This window comes from Trichosurus vulpecula, chromosome 8, assembly GCF_011100635.1.
Source record: "Trichosurus vulpecula isolate mTriVul1 chromosome 8, mTriVul1.pri, whole genome shotgun sequence".
Lineage (NCBI taxonomy): Eukaryota > Metazoa > Chordata > Mammalia > Diprotodontia > Phalangeridae > Trichosurus > Trichosurus vulpecula.
In genome coordinates, this window is record NC_050580.1 from 111,122,227 (window position 1) to 111,149,887 (window position 27,661).

General features: G+C 43.2%; 1 protein-coding gene across 1 annotated transcript in view; it reads right to left on the reverse strand.

Moving 5' to 3' along the window:
- The window catches only part of NEURL1 (neuralized E3 ubiquitin protein ligase 1), a 96,549-nt gene extending 89,618 nt beyond the window's left edge, over positions 1-6,931 (reverse strand). Inside the window, exon 1 of the mRNA XM_036736555.1 lies at positions 6,674-6,931. Within this exon, the coding sequence (XP_036592450.1) occupies positions 6,674-6,931 (258 nt within the window). The remainder of the gene's footprint in view (positions 1-6,673) is intronic.
- Positions 6,932-27,661: the final 20,730 nt, after the last annotated feature.

Below are 27,661 nucleotides of genomic sequence, written 5' to 3' on the forward strand. Positions count from 1 at the left end.
CCAGCACTTAGTACAGTGCCTGGCCCATGGTATATCTTTAATAAAATCTTTAATTTAATCTTTAATAAATGATTATCCACAGTCGGGCAACAGCCTACATGCACCCTCTGCCACTATTCTCACCCTCACACCAGGTTTCCTCCATTTTGCTTTTGTTAAAATAGTGAGAAATCCAGAGATGGTAATTACAGAAGACAGAAGGAGAGACTGGAGGCGGTTCATTCAGCAGCAGAATTCTGGGCCAGACCTGATCCAATTACAGCCCGAATTAAATGGAGGTGCCCAGGTGGGATCCAAGGGGATCACCAAAAAGTGCCAGGCTGGAAGAGGGAAAGAAAAGGCTGCTAGATTGTACCCATAGACAGCCAGCCCCCTTGCCCTCCTTCACCTGCATCTCAGCTCTGGAGAACAGGAACAGAAAGTACCCAGGCTTCCTCCACCTAAATAGCTATTTCAAGAGAAGCCAGCAAAGGAGAGTTGGGGGAAGCAATTGGGAGAAAGAAGCAGGGGGGGTTGTCATAGATTTCTAAAGCATAGTCTGACATATGACCGGTTACTGCAAGTCAAGGGAAAAAGAGAACAATTTCCCTGAGCCAGGTAGGTCGAGGGCTAGAGCTCTAAAACAGGCCATGGTGGAGACAAGGATGGATTGTCTTGTACTGCTCTCTTCCCTTCCTGGCCCCGCATATACCCTATGGCCCCAGCTCTTCCACAGAAGATTTTCTGAATCAGAAACAGAATCATAGTTCTAGAGTGAGAAAGAACTTCTGAGGCCATCTAGCTAAACCGTCAACTCACAGAGAAGAAAACCAAGGCCCATCGAAGTTAAGAGACTTGCCCAAGGTTGAACAGGTAGTGTCAGAGGCAGGACTTTAACCCAGATCCTCTGACTCCAGGCCAATGTGCTCTTTCCACTGCATCAAGTAAGAGTCTCCATCCTGTGACATCACTGCCATATATGAGCCCAATTCTAAACAGTGAGTGAGTTTAATTCCTTGGAATAGCATGGAACAAAGAGAAAAGGAAGCCTCATGCTATCCAGCCCCAATGGGCTTGGGGGTGAGGGGCTGGAGGAAGGTATCTGTGCCCCTTCCATACCTGACAGAATACATGCCTTGATGTATCATCATCAAGTCAGAATTCGAGGCCATCCCAGACAGCACATTTCCCTTCTGTACAGGACAATCACTGGTTTGAATGATGGCAAGAAGAGGGTCTTGTGGGGACAGGAGAGGCAAGATTGTCTTGTCTTAGACTGGGGATCAGTCAGTCATCTTACTACCATTATTGGCAATATAATGTGGTTGATCAAAGAATCAAGAGCCTTAGATCCTTGACCCTGTTTTGCCACTAACTAGCTGTGTGACCTCAGGCAAGTTCCTTGACCACTAGGAGTTGGTTTCCTTGTTCAGTAAGATGGGATAACAATATATGCTCTGTTCCCTGCAAGGCTCTTGAGAGGACCAAAGGAGAGTGAATATGAATGGGGCTGGTAAAGTAGCATGTAGCTACAGAGACCTGGGTTCAAGAACTGTCCATGACACCGATTGGTGGTTTGACAACTCAGCCTTTCTCTATAAATCCTTTCTCTATAAAAACCCAGACTTCCCTTCTGCATCCTGAAATAATGAATGTGAATAATTTTGCAAAGTAGAAATTGTCAAAGGGCCACTGAGGATATAGAAAAGTACAGGAATTTATGAGGAACTTAGAAGTAGCAGTGACTGTCCAGTCCAGGGTCTTTGGCCCATGGAGAGAACAAGAAAACATAAGGAGCAAAACAGAGGTCTCTATGCCTCAAGAAACCTGCCTACCCAGTTTTCAGAAGAAGTAATCAAAGCTATCTGTAGTCATATGAAAAATGTTCAAAATCACTATTGATTAGAGAAATTCAAATTAAAACAACTCTTGAGGTACCATCTCACACCTATCAGATGATAATGACAAATACTGGAGGAAATGTGGAAAAATTGGGACAGTAATGCACTCTTGGTGGAGTTGTGAAGTGGTCTGATTATTCTGGAGAACAATTGGGAACTAGGCCCAAAGGGCTATAAAACTGTACATACCTGTTGACCCAGCAACACCACTATTAGGTCTGTGTTCCAAAGAGCTCAAAGAAAAAGGAAAATGACCTATAGGTTAAAAAATATTTATAGCAGCTCTTTTTGTGGTGGCAAAGAATTGGAAATTGAGGGGATGCCCATCAATTGGGGAATGGCTGAAGAAGTTGTGGCATATGATTGTGATAGAAATACTATAGTGCTATAAGAAATGACGAGGGGGATGGTTTCAGAAAAACCTGGGAAGACTTACATGAACCAACGCAAAGTGAAGTGAGCAGAACTAGGAGATCATTGTGTTGTGTTGTTACTTTTGTTGTGTTTGTCCTTTGTTTGTGGACAGGACCATGACAACAGGGAAATGATAACATGACTTGCAGTTGACTTTGATTTGAGTGAGGGAGGGTTGTGCACGGTCACCAGCCTCACTTTCTCCTCCAGAGCCATCTGTATTCAGTGACAAGATATTTATCAAGATGACTGGAGATGACTCAGGATGCAATGGGGGACCCTGGCCCTTTTAGGCTAAGGCCTTTTCATATACTCACTTAAAGGAGGTAATGCCCATTCAGTGAACAGGCCTTTTTAAGAAGTGAGTCAAGGGATGGCCCCTTTAATTAGGAAAAAAAATCAAGCTAGGAAGGGAGGACTCTCAGGGTTACTGTTCCAAAGACAAACAGTTATCATTGACATTCACTCTAAGGCAGGTGGGCCCAAAATACAGCCATTAAGTGGAGCTTGGGCAGGGACCTATTGTGGTCCATCTATGAGCTTCAGTGTGGGAAGGAAGGAAGGAAGGAAGGAGGGAGGGAGGGAGAGAGGGAAGGAAGAAAGGAAGGAAGAAAGGAAGGAAGAAAGGAAGGAAGGAAGGAAGAAAGGAAGGAAGAAAGGAAGGAAGGAAGGAAGGAAGGAAGGAAGGAAGGAGGAAGGGAGGGAAGGAGGAAGGGAGAGAGGGAAGGAAGAAAGGAAGGAAGAAAGGAAGGAAGGAAGGAAGGAGGAAGGGAGGGAAGGAGGGAGGGAGAGAGGGAAGGAAGGAAGGAAGCAAGGAGGGAAATTATTGTATATAGTCAACAGCAATATTGCAATAATGATCACCTGTGAAAGATTCCAAGGCAATTCCAAAGGACTCATGATGAAAAATGTCCATTTCCAGAGAAAGAATCTGTGAACCCTGAGTGTTAATCAAAGTACAATTTTTAAACTTTCTTTGTCTTCCTTTTTTTTAACAACACGGCTAATATGGAAATATATTTTCCATAGTTTTACACGTATAACTGATATCACACTGCTTCTCGATGTGTGGGGGAGGGGTGAAAGGGAGAGAGAAAATTGGAACTCAAATTTTTAAAAAAGAATGTTAAAAATAAAGAAATGATATTTTTTTTTGAAAATAAAGAAACCTATATGCCAGGTGAAACCCCAGGGCATCACATGTACTGACTACAAAATAAAGTCTATGTTTCCCATCCTGGAATTTGAGGCCCTCCATAATCTGTCCCCAAACTACCTTTCATAGATTTTAGGATTAAAAGCAGGAATGGACCTTAGAGATCAAGTTCAAAACTCTCATTGTGTATATTGGGAAACTGAAAGCAGGAAGTGATTTGCCCAAGGTCACACATTAAACAACAGAATCAAGATTCAAACCCAGATCCTCCGCTAACAAATCCAGAACATCACACTGCTTTCTAGGTTCATTTCTCAACTGCCATGGACCCTTAACTACAGCCAGGCCAGTCTCTTCACTGTCATCAAATATACATAATGCAATGAAAGGAGCCTCGGAATTAGCATCCGAGGACCATTATCATCTGAATCAGCATCAGCAAAATCTTGCCTCCACCATTTACTGTCCGTGGGATTTTAGATGTCACCATCTCTTTGGGCTTCGATTTCCTCATCTATAAAATGTGAGGAATTGAACTAGATGACCAATGAGATCCCTTCCCCTCCAGATGCCATGATTCTGTGCCCCATAAAATCTTGTCTCTGCCTCCTAGAATCCCTTCTCTCTTCAACTCCTGATTCTTTCAAAAAGCCTTCTTTGACCACTCTAAGCATCAGTGATCCTACACTTACTGTCTGTAACACTCTTTGGGCACTGAGTCACACTGCCTGATGTTGTTAGTTATCTTTGTATGAAGACATCTCCTCCCTCCAACCATCCCAAGGGCTAAGTACCATGTCTCACAAATCTTAATCTCCTGAACGCCAGAAAGTACCTGGGGATCTTGTTACAGCTGGAACACAAGTTCATGGATTCCCAGACCCATCCTCCTTCATCTGTGGTCCAAGTAAATCCCAGTACCATGGGATTTAACCAAAGAGGTTGTCCCCTTTGTCCCTATACCCTCCTTGGCCATTGAGACTGGTACATGACTCACTTGTTTTTCCCAGGAATGAAAGGTATTGATTGTTTTGAGACTGGTGCAAATGCAGGTAAACAGCTAGTCAGGATCTGAGGCTGAATTTGAACTTAGGTCCTCTGGACTCTGGGGCCAGAACTCCGTGCCACTTAGCTGCCCTATGTAGCTGTGTGAACCTAGGCAAGTCACCCAACCCTGTTTGCCTCAGTTTCTTCACATATAAAATGAGCTAGACAAGAGCACTGGCCCTGGAGTCAGGAGGACCTGAGTTCAAGTCTGGCCTCAGTCACTTGACACACTTACTAGATGTGTGATCTTAGGCAAGTCGCTTAACCCCAATTGCCTTCCCTTCTCCCCTCCAAAACACAAAACGAAACAAAAAAAATGAGCTGGACAAAGAAATGGCAAACCACTCAAATAATCTTTGCCAGGAAAACCCCAAATGGGGTCATGAAGAGTCAGAGGTGATTGAAAACAATTTAACATCATACCACAGATATACATATATGTATATAACTGACATATATGCATATATATGTGTATACGCATATATGTAGGTTATTATCACTGTTGACATCAGGAAGAGGACAGCAGCTAGGAAAGTAGGCACCTGGTCATCCACTCTCAGAATCCTAGGACTAGGAATCAGCACCCAGAAACTAGCAAGAGACAAAATAAAAGCTGTTCCACTTGTATGCTGTAGGGAAGGTATTTATGGAACTCCTTCCCAGATGGCATAGACCAGAAAAACAAACAGGTTCCAGAGGATTTAAATACATTGTTTCGAGGTGGAGCCAATAAGAGCTAATCAAAGGGAGCTGGGAAAGTCTAGGCTTCTTCACAAGGTCAGAAGGAGAGACTCTCAGAGTAGGAGCAGACCTCCAGGCATCTAGTGGAACCCAGACCTGAACAAGAAGCCCTTCTCCAACGCTCCCAACAAATGGTTACTCCATAAGGCTTCTAATCAGAGGAAACCTTCTAACTCTTGAGACAGCTCATTCTAGTTTTGGATAACTCTAATTTTTAAGAGGTTTCTCCTGACACAGAGCAGAAACCTGCCTCTGATGCAGAGGCATCAGAACACGACAGCCTTTTAAATACTGAAGACAGCAATTATGCCTCCTCTAAATTATCTTTTCAACAGGCTAAACATCTCTGCTTCTCCCCACCGATACTCATTTTACAGTCTTTTTTAACATCCTGGTCATGCTTTTCTTGACACTCTTCAACTTCTCCATGGATTTCTTAAAATGGGGGGCCTAGAACTGAACGAAGTATTTCAGATAGGGCCTGAACAGGGCAGGGCATGACATAACTTAATGCATTAGCTTTTTGGCTGCCATGACTCACTGCTGACATATTGAGCTAGCAGTCCACTAAAACTCCCAGATCTTTCTCACAGGGATTGTCTAACTGGCCTTTCATCTATACTTTCATCTATATCTCCTTTCATCTATACTTGGGTCCAACCCAGGGACCACCAGCAATACAATCCTCGGCTGGTGGGGAGATGGAAGTGACATTTCAGGAGGCAGAGAAAAACCTCCTTTTCCTATGAAAGTTCCAACTTCCAAAGCCTGGCTGAATCTGGACTGGACTTGTTCATCTCTGGATGAACAAGAAACCTTCTTGACTTAGTACAATGAAACTCGCTGTTTAAAAGGTTCAGAGGTCTGGTCTTTAACCCTAATCCAAGGAAGGTCTACCGGGGTGGAGAACCCGCAGCCTCCAGGCCACATGTGGCCCTCTAGGTCCTCAAGTGTGGCTCTTTGACTGAACCTAAATTTCACAGAACAAATTCTCTTAATAAAAGGATTTGTTCTGTAAAACTTGGACTCAGTCAAAGGGCCACACTTGAGGACCTAGAGGGCCACATGTGGCCTCGAGGCCGCAGGTTCCATTCCAGAGAGACTGTTCTCGGTAAGTTCACAGGGACGGAGACATGACTAGGACTCATGAGGACAACTGAAGCTACACGGATAATGCAGAGGTGTAAGTGCCGGCCCACTATTCTCTCTGTTCTGCAGATAGCATGCCCGATCTAGAATTAGGAAGATGCAGAGAGATGGGCCACCGGGCTCTACCACCCCGGGCCCTTCAGTGCATCCCAGGAGCAGAAGCGCAATTCTAAGGGAAAAGCCTTTTCTTCAAGTGGTACAACAGGTGGCAGCTTTCTCCCCACCACCTCCCATCCCTAGTAGACTCTATTTCCCTTCTCTTTCCCTTCCCAGGCTGTGTCCAAACCTCAGCAATGAGCCCCTGCCCTTTCAGCTCCCACTTCCCAACGGTGCGCCCCTCCCCTCCCCGAGCTGTGCCCAGACCCCAGCGACGCGCACAGTCCCTTCCCTCCCCTCCCGGATCTTCGCCCAGTCCCCCGTGCACAGTGCCCCCGCCTCCCCGCCATAGCTCTGCTTTACCTTGCAGGTGCTGGCGATGGACCCGGGGCCCCCTGTTCGGGCTGCCCCGGGGCAGGGCGGGAATACTGGAGAAGCTGTTACCCATGACATCCAAAACCAGAGGGTTAGGTTAGCGACGGTGTTCTAAAAGGGGAGCGGGCGAAGCTGAAAGGAAGGAGCTGGGGCTCCGCGCGTGTGCGTGTGTGAGGGAGAGTGCCCGTGTCCGTGTCCGTGTCTGTGTCCGTGTGAACGAGGGTGCGCGCCCGCGGAGGGAGGGGGCTGCGCTGCGTTGCGCTGCGCCGCCGCCGCTGGACTGCGCTGGCTCCCAGACCGCTCTAGTTCCCTGCTTTCCTCCTCCTCAGTCTCGCTTCTCTTTCCAGATGAACCGGGACTGCCCCTGGGACAGCGCCCGCTCCGCTCCAGTTCTCCTCGCTCGGACGGTCTAGCCGCCTCCCATTCCCCCGGGCCGGGCAGCCAGTGGTCAGGGACCTGGGGTTTTAGTGCCCGTCCCGGGCTGCCTGGTGGCCGCCTAGCCGTCTGGCTCTGGGGGTCCCTGGGCCGGGCCCGGCAGAGGCCCCCCGCCTTCTTCTGCTCCTGCTCCTGTGTCTGCCCTTGGTCCTGCCCCAGCTTTTGCTCGTGCTCCTGCTTGGGCTCCTGTTCCGGCTGCGCTGCGCGGCGACTCGGGCGCGCTCCCCCGCTTCCATAGAGTCTAGGGCCCCCGGCCTTGCCGGGGGCGCTCAGCTTCGCCACCGTCCCTTTTCTGCCACTCTCGGGGCATGATCTCCGCCCTCCCGGCTGGCCGCTGCTGTGTCTTCTTTGACCCTCTCTAGCCACAGGGTCTGCACGGAGCGGTGGCTGCTGGTGTTGAGCCCAAGGGGGTCCTCGGGGCGGGGCTGGGATTGTTGGTCACCCCCGAATCTGATCTTCTCCCCCCTGCCAGCCGCCGCCCTCCTTCCCTCCTTTCTTTCCTCCTTCCTTCCCTCCTTCCTTCCTCCCTCCGCCACCCCCCCACCCCCACCCCCACCCCGGGCCCCCAGTTCCCTCACTCGCGTTGTTATGGTGACAGCTGCGCCGCTGAATGAGCTACTTAGCGACAAGTGGTCCAACGTTCGGCCAGATGTTGCACCGTTGCAACGCTGAGTTCAGGGGAGACACTACCTGCCCTTCAGCCCTGGTGACTGGCGGCGAGTGGTCAAGGACACAGGGCTGACTAGGCCCCCTCCTTGGAAAAGAGATAAGACAGCTTCTTTCTCGCGGGAACGACTTTTGGGACAGTGGGCCTAAGGACAGTGGAAAAGAGAAGGCATGGATGGGCCTTTGGGTATGAATCTTTATAGGGGGCGGGGGGAGGAGCGAGGCTGTCAGGGTCATGTACATGACATGGGGATGGAGAGATAGGAAATGGGGAAAATGGAATGAGGTATGGACAATGAAGAGATAGGGCTTGAGGACAAAAGATGCAGGAGATGCAAGCAGCGGCAGAGTGAGTGGATAGAGAGCTGGACATGGAGTTGGGAAGATCTGGGTTCAGATCTGATCTCTGATACTTACTATTAGCTGTGTTATAGACACAGCCACTTAACCTCTTTGGCCAGTTTCCTAATCTGTAACAGGCTAGGACTAAATGGCCTTAAGGGGGCTTCTAAATCTTTGATCTTACCAGGATATGGGAATGTAGAGGTGGGTATGGAAAGCTGAGGAATTGGGAGATGAAGTAGAATCATGAAGAGATGTAGTGATTAGGGATAAGAAAGGATATGAGATGAGGATAGAGAGATGGGAATGGAAATGTGGAGGAGACAGAGAATGATGTGGAGGGTAGAGAAGGCCCACAGAGAAATGGGGAGCTGTTAAATGGAATGGAGAATTAGGGAGATGAAAAGCAGAAGAAGGTGAAAATAGAGAGGAAGAGAGGAGGGCAGTTTCCCTTTGTCCAAGGCTAGAGACTGTGAAGCTCTTGACTAAGATGAAGAGAAACCAGAAGAAAAAATGGGGAAAAGAGCAGATGAGGGCCTTCCCCTTCTGTTTTCTAAGGACAGGGAGCTAGTCCCCAAGGCCAGGAAGACAGAGGTCTTTGTGAAGACAAATGGGGGTGGAGGGAACAGCAGAGACAACTGAGGCATAGCTGTAACAAGGATCTCAGGAATATTAATGACCAGCTTATATGATTCTTGGTCTCCTTTGAGACATTAAGGCTTTCAGCATCTTAGAAACTAAGTGTTACCAACAACTAAGGTTGCGTGTGTATGCCTGTGACACACGTGCATATACTATATATCCAGGCCCACATGCTCACATATATACAAACATATATGCAAAGGGTGCCCTTTGTTACGGAATACTCATTGAAGGTAGTGGGGCTTTCAATGGTTCTGCTTCTAGATGCCCACTCTCTCCTGGATACAACTGAGTTGGGCAGATGCCAACATCTATTCATCTGTGGGTGCCTGTTTTTAAGGAGTTCCTGCCATGAAGTTCTTCCTACTTTCAGTTTTTTTCCCAAATCTCTCTTATTTATTTCAGGGTACTCAGATGGGATAAGGTTGTGCCCTCATTCCCATCTTTCAATTCAATTCAAAGCAACAAGCATTTATTAAGCATTCACTTTGTGCCGGGCACTGTTAGGTCCTAGGAATACAATGACACAAATGAAAACCATTCCAAGGAGCTGATATTTCACTTGGAGAGAACGATATATATACAGATTATGTAAAATATGTAAATTTTATGTAAAGTGTTCATGTAAAATTGGGCAAAATTTTACATAGCAATTTAAAATATATATAAAGTAATTTGATGGGGGGAAGTGGAAGAGAATAGGAAAGGCCTCATGACATTTGAGCTAAACCTTGAATAAGGGCAGGGATTCCAAGAGACAGAAGTGAAGGAGTGGAAGAGGCCTTGGAACAGCCCGAGGAAAGTCATAGAGGCAGGAGGTAGGGGACAGCAAGTAGTCCAGTTTGCCTGGACATGCTAAAGAGTGCACATGAGGGGGAGTAATGTGAAATAAATCTGGAAGTATGGATTGTAGCCTGATTGAAATTGTATTGTATTTTCCAATCCAAGAAACATGTTACACTTTATCCAAGAATGGCAAATCAATGACTGTCTCTCCTCTACCCACCCAGTCAATACACACACAATATACACACAGACACACACACACACACACAGACACACACACACACACACACACACACACACATACACTCCAAAACAGCCCTTCAATAGCTATTCATTGCCTCCAGTAGCAATGTGAAAACCCTTTCAGGGGATCCACAAGCTCAAAACTATTTCCACAGTAATGCTAAGATGTATTAATTTCTAATACAGTAAATATCACACAGATATAACCAGGGATGTGCTGGACCCAGCTCAAACCAGCCCACAAGAACCAACTGTTACATTTCTTTTATACTTAAAAGTATATCATGTACATGGAGAGGTGGGGTTAACATGGAGCTGGTTGTTAAACATTTACCAGCATTCTCCCTGGATATCACCTACATTAAAAAAAAATCTTCCGGGGGAGGTGGTCCTCAGTAATTTTTAAGAATGTAAAGGGGAGCTGAAACAAAAAAGTCTGAAAACCGTTTGCTTCAGTAGTCCAAACTCATTGCTTTCAAGGTGGTCTTCTACAGTTTTTTTCCTCAGAAGACCTTCTTAGCCTTGTCTCCCGCTACTCCCCTTACTGTACTTATGACCCCTACGCATAATTCTATGCTCCAGTCAAACCAGACTACTTGCCATTCCCTCAGCATGATCTATGCTTTCAAATCCTAACATCTTTGCTCACACAATTCCCTTTCCCCTCTCATTCTCTGTAGAAACCCTATGCATGACACAAGGCCCAGATCAAATGTCAGCTCCCTGAAACCATCCCTGATCCCCCTACACTTCAGCCAAACAGAATTCAGATTACCTTGCACCATTCCTCCGTATTGATCACATTGACTTGTTATAATACAGGCCTACTCCATCTAATGCTGCTCATTTGCTTTGAGCTCTCATAGATGATTTCAGATGAACTATACAGTTAGAGGGGATGAGTTATTTCCATAGGAAGAATACTATAAACAGGGGATCAGTTGAATGATGTTACAAGAGGGTTGTGCAGCTTCATGATAGGGTTTGGTTCTCATACTCATACTCGGTCTACTCTATCTACATACTCAATGGCATTTGGGGAATTCCTCAATTGGAGTCAACTTTATAAGGATATGCCTGTGTACTTATTTTTGTGCATGTTCTATCCATAACACACCCTTCCCCCCATTAGATTATAGGACAGAGAGGACATCTTGTTTATTTTTATATCCTCCATAACGTCTATCTTGTGCTCTTTCAGTGATTGTTGGGAAGGGAAGAGAAGGGAAGGGAAAGAGAAAAGAGGGGATGAATTTATATTAAGGGAGCTTTTAGTCTAAATGGGGAAAGGGAAGGGAAGGAAAGAGAAGGGAAGATAAGAAAGGAAAGGGAAAGAAGGAAGGGGAAGGATGGAGTGTGAAGAGGAGGGAAGGAGGGAATAATTTCACTGATACAGTCCAAAGTAAGGAAGCTAAACAGGTGTAACATTGTAGTTGGGGGCAGGAGGGTGGGACACAGAGAATCTCCTCAGGGTCCAGATGCCATTCTACCCAGAATATACTAAGAAGTTAAGAATTCATTCAACCCTGGAGGCTAGGGCATGGAGCCCTGTAGCAATGAAACAAGAACCTTTACTAAGTGCCTACCTACTGTATACAAGGCATGGGACTACATGTTGGGAATACAGGGAGGCGGCCCTGAATGCTTAAAGGATGACTCAGTATCTCTACTTTTCATCCTCTAAGCAGGGTAATAATTCACTGCTGCACACTCTCGTTAACGGTATCTGTGAGATTCCTGGTAACCAGGACCACTTGCGAGATCCCAATCTTGCAGAAGCCAGAGTTCTTTGACTTGTCACTACTAACCCACTGAATATGGGAGCATCCTCTCAAAATGAAAAAGAAGCAAACTGGACCAGAGAAAGAAACCAAGAATCCAAGCCAATTGACCATCAGGCTAGATGGAATCTCAAGAGCTGAGCAGTCCATGGCTGGTCAAGATGGCATCAGAAGTTCTTAGAGCTGGACTGGATTCATTCACACTAATTACTCCCTTTTCCTACACTTTCTCTTTATGAACTATTTGACAAATGGACAACCATTACCAGGACATGACTGTATACAGATGTATGAACACACAGGGCATCTGCCTACTTGTGTCCTGATACTCAGAAAACACAAGCTATCCATATATCACCTTGGGAGACTGAAGTGACAGTCTCTTCCAGAAACTTCTTCCCAATGCTCAGGACTTTGCCCATTGGAATCCCCCTTCAGGGCTACTGATCCTCATTATGGTAGTAACCAAGCAGCCAAAGGAAGAAGGGACCTGATTGGAGCAGCCACGAATAATCTGTTCTATGAGCACCAAATAACCCAGTTCTGTAACAATGTTCTACCCAAAATCCAGCTCAGCAAATCTGTCCCTGGACATCCTATATTAGAAGTTAGAGGATTTGGATTCAAATCCTGTCCCTGTCACTTAGTGCTTGTATAACTTTGGGTGAGGCATCTTAACTGTCTGACCCTCAAATTTCCTCATCCGTAAAATGAAAGGGTTGGTACAGTCGGCCTCTAAGTTCCCTTCCAGACCTAAAATTATGATCCTATGAGATATGTGTTCCCAGTCCTGTTTGGCTTGTGTTTCCAGGAGACAAAATGTTCCTTGCCTTCTGCTACTAGATTTTAAGCTCCTCGAGGGCAGGGACCTCCTGTTGTTTTATTCTTGTACCCTCAGGACCAAACCTAGTACCCTGCATACAGCTACAATAGCTAACACCGATGGAGCAGAATGAGAGGAGGCCTTCTATGGGTCATGAGGCCTATCAGTGGCAGGAGTCCACCATCATCATGCATGGTGTGGAGGGAGGCAGAACAGACATCTCTAACCTCTTCTCACCTCACACTTCTCCAAGGGAAATTTTCATCCTTTCAGATGGGGAAGCAGAAAGTTGGGACCCAAGGCCACTCTGCTATCCTCAAAAAGAGGGGGTACCAGATTGGAAGTATATCTGCTCCCTTAAATATTATTGGCCTGGATACGATTGGATTGAAACTAACTTTTGATTGCTTTTGGAGAGCCCCAAGTTCTATATTCAAGGCTTGACCCATTTCCCATCTGATATCAGTTCCACAATGAACATACATAGCAACTAGCCAAGAAATCTCTTTATCCAAATCAGAGAGAAGGTATACATAGGAGAATATATACCAGACAATACAGAGGGAAGGAGGTGTCCCATTGGGAGTGAGATAACCACTCAACCAGACGGAAGAGTCCTAGATCTCAGCCAAGAGGAAGCTCCCTGAAGTCTCTGGAGTAGCAAGCTGGGAACAGGGACATGATGGAGACAGCCAGCTCCTCTCAAGTCGATTCTTCCCAGAGTCTCTTCCTTCAGCAATCTGAAGTGGGGGTGGCCATCTTCCCTCTCCAAATTGGAATTCAGAAGCTCCTTGAGGTATCCCCAAAGGGAACTCTCACTTGAACAGTCCCCAAAGGAGGAATCTCAAGAACTGAAGCTCTCTGTCTCTGCCAACTCTGCCCTGAAGGGCCTTCATCTCCACCAATAAAGAGACAGTCCTATGCCAGCGGGCTTTGGGATAGGGGTTACATTTCTATAATGCTTTAAGATTTGCAAAGCACTTTACATATGTTATCCTCACTACAACACCATGGGGTGGGTACTATTGTTATCCCTAGTTTACCGATAGGGAAATTGAGACTGGTTAAGTGACTTGTGCAGGATCATACAGCTAATAAGCATCTGAGGCAGAGCTGAAGCTAGGTCTTCCTGATTCCAAGTCTGACACTGTCTACTACATCACCTCTTTACTATTATCAGCTGAATTGAATTAATAGAGCTTATAGTCTAATTGGGGAGATGAGACATACTTAGGAAACAGTTAACATACCAGACCACATATAATTAAACCCCAGAGTGATTGGTAGACATACAGCCCTGCAGAAGCTCAGAAGAAGGAGATTTAGAGTCAGCATCGACCTTGAAGAAAGATAAGTAGGACATGGGGCGGGGTGGGGAAGGAGCATATCCTAGGACTGGGGGAACTGTGTGAGTGAAGATGGTAATACAATACATCTGCCAAGCTTAGGGGATGGGGAGGAATCTGGCCTGGATGACCAGGGAATCTGCTGGGCAGTAAGGACAGAAAAGCTGTGTTTCCTTCTTCCCACTCCTGTGCTACCCCAGTTCCATGTCCATGGTAATGATAATTACCATCACCCCCCCCAAAAAAATTTGCAAATATTTTGTGCCCCACCCACCCATCCAGATCTTAGGACAACTTAAGAACCCAGTTACTGCCCCACAACCCAACCTCCTCCAGTTAGGGAGAGTCCAATTTGCTTCCAACATTAAGCTAGTCTTGCAGTGTTCCTCCCTCTCTGGTTCAGTGGGCAATGTAAACACTGTAATCATTGAAGATCCTGCTTCCACCATGAGCCAGTTCTGTGGGCAACGGGCCTTGGGTTTAGGGGACAGGTACGGAGCGTGGGACCCTCTTTGGGAAAGAACACTGAAAGGACTGGGTCCGGAGCATTCAGAGTCAACCCTCCCTCTCTCCCCATCCCCAGATTAAACCAGGGGATTAGGCTACAGGGCTGAGGCTCCAGAGGCTCAGGTCTCTTAAATTACTCCCTCTCCCCTGCTTTCCTCTTTCTGTCTAAGAGCCACATCATCCCAAGAACCCCTCCTGCCCCACCATGTTTTATGGGGGAGTGGTAGGAAGTGTTTAATGGGGACAAATTCTTTATTACCACGTATCACTTTCTCTCCCTCCCCCCAGTACAATCCAGGAAAAGAGCCATCAGCTTTGAGACCTATACAGGTGGCAGAAAGGTACTGATAGCTGTGCTTTAATTTTAACTATTCAAGTCCAAACAGAGTTTTAAATGCTGCTGAGGGAAGCCTGGCTTAGAAGCAACTCTCCATAAAATGCTAGATCAAATAGGCAGTTTTAGGGACCACTTAACCAGGGGTTCTTATCCTGAGGTCCATGAGGTTGAGGTTTTTAAAACATATTTTGATAATCGTATTTCAATATTTCCAATTCAATGTATTTTGTTTTATGCATTGAACACTTTTTTTTTCTTAGAAGGGGTCCATAGATTTCACCAGACTTCCAAAGTCAATGAATACAAAAAATGGTGACTAACCTTTGTTCTAATCTAAACTCATTTTATAGAAGAAGAAACTGAAGCAGCCAAAAGAGGGAAGTTATTTTCTCAAGGTCACAAGATGAGTTAGGGGTGAAGTTGGAACTAGAACCCAGGTTTTGCAACTCCTAGGCCATGAACACTTTCCATCAGACCTTACTGCCTTTTTCTCAGTAGATTCCCTAGGGGGAAAGGATTCTGGCAACTGGACCCACATACACCCCACCCATCCCTACCTCTGTTCTTGGCTCTGACACCCTTAAATTCCTGGGACTTCCCTCATTCAAGAACTGCTTCTGACAGTCATTTCAGCTCTGTGCTAGAGGAAGACACCTCCCCCCACCGGAGTTTATGGTGAGTCCCAAAGCCTTCCAGAAGGCAGCCAGGCCTTATCTGCTGGCTGTATCTTAATGAGACTCCCAACCCATGACTCATCCCCTCAGAAATCTGTGAGCTCTGAATGGGAACACTCTGACACTCGCCCACACATACAACTCCACTTATACTCACATACTCAAGTCAAGTCAACAAACATTTATTAAGCACCTAATACATGCCAGACACTGTACTAGACTGCTGGGGAGACAAAAACAAAAAATGAAAATAAATCCCTTCTCTTAAAGAACTTTCCTTCTCCCAGAGAGAAGCAGCATGCATGAAGATAAGTAAATGTAAAATATGAACAAAGAGGCATTGTGGGACAATGGATAGAGAGCTGGCCTAGAAGCTAGAAAGACCCAAGTTTAAATTCCACCACTGACACTAGTAGTATCACCCTGGGCCTCTCCCACTGCTCCAGCCAACTCTATAAAAGTATAGACCTTCTAGAAGGTGCCAAGCAGTCTTGGTAGAGTTTTTTCACCTCAGAGCTCCCCAGGCCAGTGAAATTACTGATCCAGTCCCTCTGCCGAATATAAAGGCTAAAATAAAAATTTGGAGTGATAGTGGAGGTTTGGGTTTTTTTAAGCATTTATTAAACACTTACTGTGTGCCAAGGCACTATGCCAGGCACTTTATAAATATTCTCATTTGAGTGCTGTCAACTGGAGAAAGACTTTATTTGGGCCTTCAATGAAACAACAATCCAAGTGGCTGAATGAATTAGGGAGGGAGAACATTCTAGACAGGGGACTCCATAGGGAAAGATAGTTTAGAGCCAGACTGTGAATGGGAAAGGCAGTGGGGAGCAACTTGCCTTTTCATCAGGGGAATAGGTTGTTAGACCTACACTTCAAGGATATTCAATTTGACAACTGTGTAGATAACAGCTTGGAGAGGGGAGTGACTTGGAGGCAGGAGAGTCAATTATTCTTACCCATACTCACCCAACCTCACATACATTCTTTTTGCCTACACACACACACACACACACACACACACACACACACACACACACACACAGAGAGAGAGAGAGAGACACACACGCTTTTATACTTTGATGAAAACACCCATTTTCATACACTCTACAACTTCAAAACATACACCACACATCATCTACTCCATAGACCCAGAGAATTATAGTCCTAGGGCTGGGAGAGATTTTAGAGGTCATGCAATCCAACCTTCTCAATTTTACAGATGAAAAACCTGAGGCCCAGGAAGTTAAGTGGCTTGCCACTTAAGTAAGGGGCAGAATTGAGATTTGGATTCGGATCTTCCGACCACAAGTTCAGGGCTCCTTCCACTGAGCAAAGCTTCATAAACATACACACACACACACACACACACACACACACACCCCTACCCCTGTTTCTCTCCAGAGCTGGATGAAGGAGGTGAACACAGCTAAAACCTGAACCACCCAGCCATCCGTCTGAACTTTTAAGGCTCTGGGGATCAGGCATTTTATGAGCTGGAGTAAATCTCCCATCTCTTGCAGAGATCCTGCTAATTCTTCTTGAGTGTGAGTGAAGAACAAGGTCCTTCAGAGGATTTTCGGATCCTGAAAGCAAAGCCTGGAGGCACAGCTGGGGCCCCTGAGGAATCTTTTACTGAAGCCCTTACAGCTCCTCTGAAGAGGCTTCGAGACAGTCACACTTCCTAATATTATTGCCTACCCAGCCAATGGACTGCTCAATGCCTTGGATGCTTATCTGGGGAGGTGGGAGAAAGGAAGGAGAAGGGAGAAAGTGAAACAAAGAAGGCAGAGAGAGAGAGAGACAGACAGACAGACAGACAGACACAGAGAGACACAGAGATAGAGACAGAGAGAGGAAAGAGGGAGGGAGACAGGGAGCAGGGGGCAGTTGGGGGGGGGCTGGTCCTAGGGGGACATGAGTAGAGGACAGAGAGGGAGGTTTTCCTCTCCAATCCTTAGAGGCAGGAGAAGAAGGGAAAGGCCTAGGTGCAGGCCAGAGTGGAAGGACAGGTTAGGGCACAGAAGTAAATAAGGGGAGGGTAAAAGACAGAAACAGGAATTCTCAAAGGAAGGAGAAGGAGCTTTATGGAGAGAATGAAGAAGAGAAAGACAGATACCTTCAGAGGGACAGACTGAGGTGGGAGGTGGAAAGAATGAGTTAGGGAAGAGGTATGGGCAGGGACTGAAGAATCACAGAATATCAGAGCTGGAAAGAGCCCCTTTATCTAGTCCAACCTCCTCTGAGCTGAGTTCATACAACCATGAATGGAAGACAACATGGTATAAAGCAAATGGAGTTAGACACCTGAGTTCAAGATCTAGCTTTGTCACCTTAGGTGAGTCATTTTACCTGTCTGCCTCAGTTTCCTCTCCTATAAAATAGGGATATTTGCACTATCTACCTCAGATGGGATCAGACAGTACAAAACTTGTATTGCTTCCAATGGGATCAACAGACTGTCTTACTCAACAATCTTAACTCCTATGAGTTCAAGTATCACCTTTATGCAAATGACCTCCAGAGGGTACATCGAATAGAACGATGAACCTGGATTCAGGAAGACTAGAGTTCAAATTTAACCTCATTTACTCACTAGGGAATAGGGAATAGACATATAGATAATAATAACTAGCATTTCTATAGCACTTTACAAATATTTCATTTGTCCTGATTCCCAGCTTGCTACTCTAGAGACTTCAGGAAGTGAGATAGAGAATTCTCTTTCCTGATTGAGCTGAGTTATCTCACTCTCAGTGGCAGAGTCCCTTCCCTCTATAATGTCTGGTATATATTCTCCTATGTATACCTTCTCTGACTTGGATAAATAGGCTTCTTGGCTAGTTTCTATTTGTGTTCATTGTGGAACTGATATTAGATAGGAACGGGGTCAAGCCTTGAATACAGAACTTGGGGTTCTCCCTCCCCCCAAAATGACAAAGAGATCAAAAGTTAGCTCAACCATGGACAAGTTACTTTATTCTCTCAGCCTCAGTTCCCTCATCTGCAAAACGGGGGTAGCAGCACCTATTTCCCAAGGTGCTTATGGGCATAAAATGAGATATTTGTAAAGTGCTTTGCAAACCTTACAATGCTGTAGAAATGCTCGTTGTTATTATCTACATATCCATTCCCTATTCTCTCTCCTGAGCCCTAGTCCTGCATCACCAACTAACTGCCTGTTGAACATTTCCAACCGGATATCCCATCGACCTCTCAAACTCAACATGTCTGAAGCAGAAACATCTTTCATCCTAAATCTTCTACCCTTCTTCACTTCCCTCTTTCTGTCGAAGGCACCACCGTCCTTCCAGTCATCCAGGTTGATCATTTCACTGAATGGGCATTGCCACACTCAAAAGGAGAACCTGAAAAGGTTCTTAGCTTGAAAGGGCTAGGGTCTAGTAACGCATCCTTGTCCATCTCTAATCATCCTGATGAATATCTGGTCAGTGGATCCAGATGGCTCTGGAGAAGAAAGTGAGGCTGGTGACCTTGCACCACCCTCCCTCCCTCAAATCAAAGCCAACTGCAAGTCACGTCATCATTCCCCTGATGTCATGGTCCTCTTTGAGAACGAAGGACAAACATAACCTCGGAGTCAGGCTATGCTGTCCCTTATAGCCAGTCAGTTACCAGTTCTTGTTGATTCTACCTCCAAAAAATGTCTCACATTCATCCCTTTTTCTCCATTCACATGACTACTAACTCAGTTCAGGTCTTCATCACTCAATACCTGGATGTTTGCTTTGTTGCTGAGTTGTTTCAGTCATGTTCAACTCTCTGTGACCTCGTTTGGGATTTTCTTGGCAAAGTTACTGGAGTGGTTTGCCATTTCCTTCTCCAGCTCATTTTTTATAGATGAGGAAACTGAGGCAAACAAGTTTAAGTGGCTTGTTCAGGGTCACACAGCTAGGAAGTGCCTGAGGTCAGATTTGAACTCAGGTCATTCTGACTCCAGGGCTGGCACTCTATCTTTTGTGCCACCTAGCTGCCCCTGGATGTTTGCAGTAACTTTCAAATTGGTCTCAATGGTTCCAGTGTGTCTCCTCTCCAATCCATCCGCTGCACAGGTGCCAAAGTGATGTTTCCAAAACACAGTCTGACAATGTCACTCCCAGGCTTAAAAAGCAATAAAAACTCTTGCCTCCAGCATAATATGCAAACTCCCCTGTTTAGTTTTTAAACTCTTCATAAGCTGGCTTCAACTGGATTTATCTTTCAGGTTTATACATATTATTTTCCACACAGTCTCCATTCTAGCCAAACTGAACAGTCTCCCATCTCCAGGTCTAAAATTCACACCTGTGCCTTCTGTCTATATATACTCCTTCTAACTGCCCTAATAATGAGAAAGTTCATATGAGTCACAAGTATCATCTTCCCATATAGGAATGTAAACAGTTTAACTTTATTAAGTCTCTTATGATTTTCCTTTCCTGTTTACCTTTTTATGCTTCTCTTGAGTCTTGTAGTTGAAAGTCAAGTTTTCTATTCAGCTCTGGTCTTTTCATCAAGAATGCTCTAAAGTCCTTTATTTCATTGAATAGACACTTTTCCCCCTGAAGGATTATACTCAGTCTTACTGGGTAGGTGATTCTTGCTTATAATCCTAGCTCCTTTGCCCTCCAGAATATCACATCCCAAGCCCCCCAAACCTTTAATGTAAGAGTCACTAAATTTTGTGTTATCTTGACGGTGGCTCCATGATATTTGAATTATATCTTTCTGCCTGTTTGCAATATTTTGTCCTTGACCTGGGAGCTATAGAATTTGGCTGTAACATTCCTGAGAGTTTTCATTTTGGGATCTCTTTTAGGAAGGGATTGGTGAATTCTTTCAATTTCTATTTTTCCTTCTGGTTCTAGAACATCAGAGTAGTTTTCCTTGATAATTTCTTGAAAGATGATGTCAAGACTCTTTTTTTGTTCATGGTTTTCAGGTAATCCAATAATTATTAAATTATTTAATTAATAATAATAAATTATATACAATATAATATATAATATTATATATCATATAAATAATAAATTTAATTAATTAATTACATTTAAATTATTAAATTATATATCTCTCCTGGATCTATTCTATATCTCCAGGTCAGTTATTTTTCCAAAGAGATATTTCACATTGTCTTCTATTTTTTCATTCCTTTGGTTTTGTTTTGTTGTTTCTTGATTTCTCTTATAATTGTTAGCTTCCATGTGTTCAATTCTAATTTTTAAGGAATTTTCTTCAGTGAATTTTTGTGCCTCTTTTTCCATTTGACCAGTTTTGCTTTTTAGGGCATCCTTTTCCTCATTGGTCTTTTGTACCCCTTACCATTTGGCCTATTCTAGTTTTTTAAGGCGTTATTTTCTTTAGTATTTTTTTTTCTCCTTTACCAAGCTGTCAACTTTTTTCATTACTTTCTTGCATCACTCTAATTTCTCTTCCCAATTTTTCCTCTACCTCTCCTACTTGATTTTAAAAATCCTTTTTAAGCTCTTCCATGGCCTGGAGGCTTTGGATGTTGGAGCTTTAACTTTGTTTTCTTCTTTTGAGTGTGTGTTTTGATCTTCCTTGTCACCATAGTAACTTTCTATGGTCAGAATTTTTTTCTGTTTGCTCAGTGCTAGCAAAAAGACCCCTATAATCTCCCTCTGACCAGTTTCTTCGACCCCCTTACCTTCTGTGGACTAAGAGATCTGGAAGCAGCAGCTGCTGATTCAGTGGCTCCCAAGGCCTGCTCCTGGATTACTGGGGCTAGATCTGTGCTGGCCTGGCCTGCACTAAACTATGTTCCACTTTCACCTAGGTGTGACAGACCTTTCCTGCTGAGCTTCTAACTTGTCTTTGGCTGGAAAATTATTTCACCACGTTATTTTGTGGGTTCTGTGGCTCCAGCAAATTATTTTATGGAATTACTTAAAGGTGTTGGGAGGAATTTTGAGAAGAGGTCAGATGAGTCTCTACCTTTTCTTCACAATGCTGGCTCCTCCCCCCAGGAGGAACAGCTACTAAGTTCTGAGACAGGATTTGAATTCAGATCTTACTGACTACAGGCCCAGTATTCTATCCACTGTTCTATCCATCTGCTCTACATTTCTCCAAAAAAATCAACTTTTGTATATGGTCTTCAAAATAGATAACAGCAAACTTGAAATTTTATATCCAGGTTCTATGACTCCAGAGTCATTGTTCATGTCATTATATCATGAATTGCACTAGATCCTCAATAACTCCTTTAGAAGCAGGTAGAGTAGGGGCAGCTAGGTGGTGCTGGCCCTAGAGGCAGGAGGACCTAAGTTCAAATCTGGCCTCAGACACTTACTAGCTGTGTGACCTTGGGCAAGTCACTTAACCTCAATTGCCTCCAAAAAAGAAAAAAAGAAGTAGGTGGAGCAAGGGTTAGTTATCCCCATTTCACAAATAAGGAAACTGAGACCCAGAGAGGACATTGAGACAAGTTGGGGGTAATGGGAAGGGGTCTCCTACCCTTTGAAAATTTTCAGAACAGAATTCTGAGAATTTTCCTCCCCTTCATCACTTCTTTCCACCTCCAAACTTCATGGAAGCGTCATATAGACTTGGGAAGGTTAGGAACACCAAAGTCCTATACAAAGAAACATGGAGCTCAACAAGACAATAAAGCAAGCTAGGAGACACACTTTTAATATGAAAGGCAGCCTGGGAAGATGGCGGAAACAGGTTGGATCCACTGGGCCCCCAGGTGGAATTGGCATTCTGCAATAAAGTCTGTTGGCCTTGCATAGGGTTCTCTTCTAGGCCTTTTCTAGGTTCTTCTCTAGGCAAAGAATCTAAATCTGGGGACTGGCGCTGATTCATACTAGTTGGGGGATGACCCCTGAGGATCTGGGGACTCATTGCTATTCAGACTCCCCTGCTGCAGGGAAAGGGGTTGGGGACAGTTGCTGCTGGTTTTACTCTAATCAAATGACTCAGGGTTTTTTGAGCTTTCCTGGGCTGTTTATAGGGGAGTGGGGAGGCGACTGGGGTCATTACAACTGCCCTGGAGGCAGCAGGATGGACTAGATTTCCTGCAATGATAACAGCCCACATCTATATAGCACTTTATGTGTTATAAAGCTTCCGTCATAATAACCCTATGCAGTGTAGTGCTACCAGGATTTACAAATGGGGAAACTGAGACTCTGTGAAGTTCAATACTCAGTGACTGTCACAGAATGAGCAGAAATGCTGGGACTCTAACCCAGTGTTTTTTTCCATTCCAGCTTGCCAGCTCTAGCAGTCCCTTCCCAGCCCCACTGAGAATCGGGAGGTGCCTTGCCAGAGCCTGGGGGAGGCAGGAATGAAGTCACAGCCATGGTGACTTCCAAGAGAATCTATTTATAGCCAGAGGTAGTGCTGCAGCACCTGTTACTGTAGCAACCCACAGCTGGTGATGGATGCAGCTGGGCATGTTCAGAATCTGAGGATGCTGCATGTGAGCTCGGGTGTGTGAGTGTGTGTGTATATGTGTCCTTGAGCTGGAGGTGCGAGTAGCCTCTTGGGGAAGCCTGCCCCACTGCATATGCTTCACATCATCAGAAGAGGGAGCTGTCAGCACACTAAGGAGTCTTTTTTTTTTTAAATTTCAAGTGTTATTTTATTTTTGATTTATGAAATAAAACAAGCATTTCCATAATATAATAGAATAAAAAAAGATTGCACATGAAACTTCAGATCTATTATGTACAACTTGCTATGCCTTTTAAACATATAATAAAGTTATCATGTAATTTTTTTTCCTTTTTTTTCTTCCCTATCCGTAACTTCCCTCCTAGAGATGGTCTTGCTCTCTACTGGCAGAGGGAAAACTCACTTATTTGCATCTCCCCAGGGCTAAGTCTTTTTCCCACTCCCTCATTCTCTTGTCTCCCAAACTTTTCTCACTCTCTTTTTCCTTCATTCTCTCTTTCCCTCTCCATCCCTCCTCTTCCTTCTCTGCCACCTTCTCCCTTTCTACTTCTCCTTCTTCTCTCCCTCCCCTTCCCTTTCTTCACTCTTTCTGTCTCACTGAACCAGGATGGTAACAATAGGTAGACATAAAAAGAATGAGATAGATTAGTAAGCATGGTTCTTTAAGGTTTGCAAAGAATTTTACGGGTATCCTATTCATTTAATTAAAAGATATTTTAGCAGTAGGGTTTTTAACCCTTGAGGGATTTGATAAGATTATAAGCTGAGAATGGTGGTACCACTGACAACTGTAGAGTGTAAGTATTTTAAGGGCAAGGTGACTTTTTCACTTTCTCTTTTTTTAAATGGTATTTTATTTTTTATAATTACATGTAAAGATAAGATTCAACCTTAATTTTTTTAAATAAAATTTTGAGTTCTAAACTTCCTCCTTCCCTTCCTTCCCCTTCCCTAAGATAGCAAGCAATTTGATATAGGTTATACATGGGCAATCATGTAAAGCATTTTTCTATATTAATCATGTTGTTTCACTTTCTATTTGTACCACTTGTGCCTTACATTGAGCCTTGCAAATAGGATGCATTTAATAAATGCTTATTAGTTTGAATTGGAACAACAGGGGAGTAGACGTAGAGGTAACAGGTCTGAGAGAGAAAGATGAGTTTATTTTGTTATTCAACAATTCGATTTAACAATCATTTTTAAAAATTCAACCTTATTTTATTTTCAGGGCTGCGTTTCTCTTCCTCTTCTTCCTCCTGCCTTAATTGAAAAGGAGAGAGAAACAAAACCATCATGAACACGTAACAAAGCATTTATTAAACAAACACTTACTATGTGGCAGACATATTATATGTATATATTATGTATGTGTAGATAAATATATATTGCATATTATACTGTAGTAGGAACTGGGAATATGAAGGGAAAAATCAAAATAGTCCATGTCTCAGGGAAGTTACAGACTACTGGAGAAAAGAAACAACCAACACACATGTAGCCCATCTTTCAAGATACAGCAATCCCAGGATGCACAGCAACAGATGTTTAAGGGGAATTCTAGAAATTGTAAATGTGGTGTATGACTGAGATTGGTATTCAGAAAATTCTGTGAAAAGGAAGAAAAAGTTTTGAGTTCAAGAGCGATATGTGTTCTCTACTTGGAAATGAGGAACATGTGGAAGGATTTATTTCTTCCCCAAGCACCTGCATCCAGAACTGTGAGAACTGATGACCAGTTGCTATTGGTATTGTGGATATGGTATTATGGATTGCATACACTTGGGTGAGACAACCCTACACATAAACTATTCCTTGCCCCATACCCCATGTCCTACACTGACACACCAAGGGGAGGATACCAATGAACTACCCCTTCTCCATTCTCAAAGAAGAAGCTCTTCCTGTTGCCTGCAGTTAGACAAATCCCTGACTATCATACTTTCACTGTGCTGACCAGCTCCTACACCAATTTAGTGTTTTGTTCACTCTCCCCTCTTACGTTCTAATTTATCTTCCTCAATGCATCAAAATTATTTTTAGTGCCCTAATCTTGGTTATGTGGTTATTTGGGAGCACTGAAGATAGGGGGAATCTTAGAAAAAGAAATTCAACAAGCCATCAATGAACTTCCTGAGAGAAAATCCACAGGACCAGATGGATTCACAAGAGAAAATTTAAAGAGCATTTAACCCCAATACTACATATACCATTTGGAAAAATAGGCAAAGAAGCAATCCTACCAAGCTCCTTTTACAGCATAAATATGGTGCTGATACCTAAACCAAAAAGAACCAAAACAGAGAAAGAAAATTATAGACCAATTTCCCTAATGAATTTTGATGCAAACATTTTAAATCAAATACTAGTAAAGAGATTACAGCAATATATCATAAGGATTATACACTAAGACTAGGTGAAATTTATGCCAGGAATGCAGAGCTGGTTCAATATTAGGAAAACTATCAGAATAATTGACCTTATCAATAACAAAGCAACAGAAATCATATGATTGTCTCAAAAAATGCAGAAAAACCCTTTGACAAAATACAGCACCCATTCCTAGAGAGCATAAGAATAAATGGAGTTTACTTTAAAATAATAAGTAATATTTATCTAAAACTATCAGCAAGCATTATCTGTAATGGAGATAAGCTAAAAGCCTTCCCAATACAACCTGGGGTGAATCAAGGATGTCCATTATCACCTCTATTATTTAATATTGTACTAGAAATGTTAGCAATAAGAGAAAAAAAGAAATTAAAGGAATTAGAATAGGTAACGAAGAAATGGAATTATCCCTCTTTGCAGATGGTATGATGTTATACTTAGAAAATCCTAGACAATCAACTAAAAAACTACTTGAAATTATTGACAACTTTAGCAAAGTTTCAGGATACAAAATAAACCCACATAAATCATCAACATTTCCATTATATTACTAACAAAGCCCAACAGCAAGAGATAGAAAGAGAGATTCCATTTAAAATAACTTTAGACAATATAAAATACTTGGGAGTCTACCTGCCAAACCCAGAAACTATATGAACACAACCATAAAACATTTTTCACACAAAATCAGATATAAATAATTAGAAAAATATTAATTTCTCATGGATAGGTGGAGCCAATATAATAAAAATGACAATTCTACTTTATCTATTCAGTGTCATACCAATCAAACTATCAAAAAATTATTTGGTGGAGCTATAAAAAATAATAACAAAATTCATCTGGAAGAACAAAAGTTCAAGGACATCAAGGGAATCAATGAAAAAAATGTGAAAGAAGGTGATCTAGCCATACCAGACCTCAAACTGTATTATAAAGTGGTAATTATCAAAACAATCTGGTATTGGCCAAGACATAGAGTGGTGGCTCAACAGTATAGGTTAGGTACAAATTACATTATAGTAAATGACCAGAGTAATCTAGCATATGATAAACTGAAAGATCCAAGGTTTTCAGACAAAAACTCATTATTTGACAAAAACTTCTGGGAAAATTAAAAAATAGTATGGGAGAACCTAGATATAGACCAATATCTCACACCATATACCAAGATAAGATCAAAATGGGTACATGATTTACACATGAAAAGTGATGCAATAAGCAAATTAAGAGAGTATGGAATAGTTTATCTGTAAAATTTATGGATAAAGGAAGAATTTAGGATCAAAGAAGATACAAAGAGCATTACAAAATGTAAGATAGATAATTTTGATTATATAAAATTAAAAAAATTTTGCACAAATAATACCAATATAACCAAAATTATAAGGAAAGCAAGAAAACTGGGGAGGGGATTTTTTTGTAAGAAGTATGTCTGATGAAAGCCTCATTTCTCAAATATATAGAGAACTGAGTCAAATTTATAAAAATATAAGTCATTTCCCAACTGATAAATAGTCAAAGGATATGAGCAGGCAGTTTTCAGACAAAGAAATCAAAACTATCTAAATACTCTAAATCACTCTAAATTAGAGAAATGCAAATTAAAACAACTCTGAGGTACCACCTGACATCTATCAGATTGGCTAATATGAAAAAGGAAAATGTTGGATGTTGGAAGGGTTGTGGGAAAACTGGGACACTAATGTACTGTTGCTGGAGTTGTGAACTGATCCAACCATTCTGGAGAATAATTTGGAACTGTGCCCACAGGGCTATAAAACTGCATAACCTTTGATCCAGCAATATCACTGATAGGTCTACATCCCAGACCTCCAAAAAAAAGGGAAAAGGACCTATTTCTACAAAAATATTTGTAGCAGCTCTTTTGTGGTGGGTAAGAATTGAAAAATGAAGGGATGCCCATTAATTGGGGAATGGATAAACAAGCTGTGGTGTATGGTTGTGATGGAATAGTATTGTGCTATAAGAAATGACAAGCAGGATGACTTCAGAAAAACCTGGAAAGACTTACATGAACTGATGCATGGTGAAGTGAACAGAACTAGGAGAACATTGTACATAGTAACAGCAATATTGTTTGATGAAGAACTGTGAATGACTTAACTATTCTCAGCAAGACAATGATCCAAGACAATCCCAAAGGATAAATGATGAAGCATATTATCTGCCTTCAGAGAAAGAACTGACATTGTTTGAATACAGACTGAAGCATGCTATTTTTTCACTTTCATTTTTCCTTTTTATTCCTCTTGTTCAAAATTACTAATATGGAAATGTTTTATATGATTGTACATGTATACCCTATGTCTTATTGCTTACCACCTTAAGGAGGTGGATGGGGAGGAAGGATGGGAAGGATAGAATTTGGAACTCGAAACTTC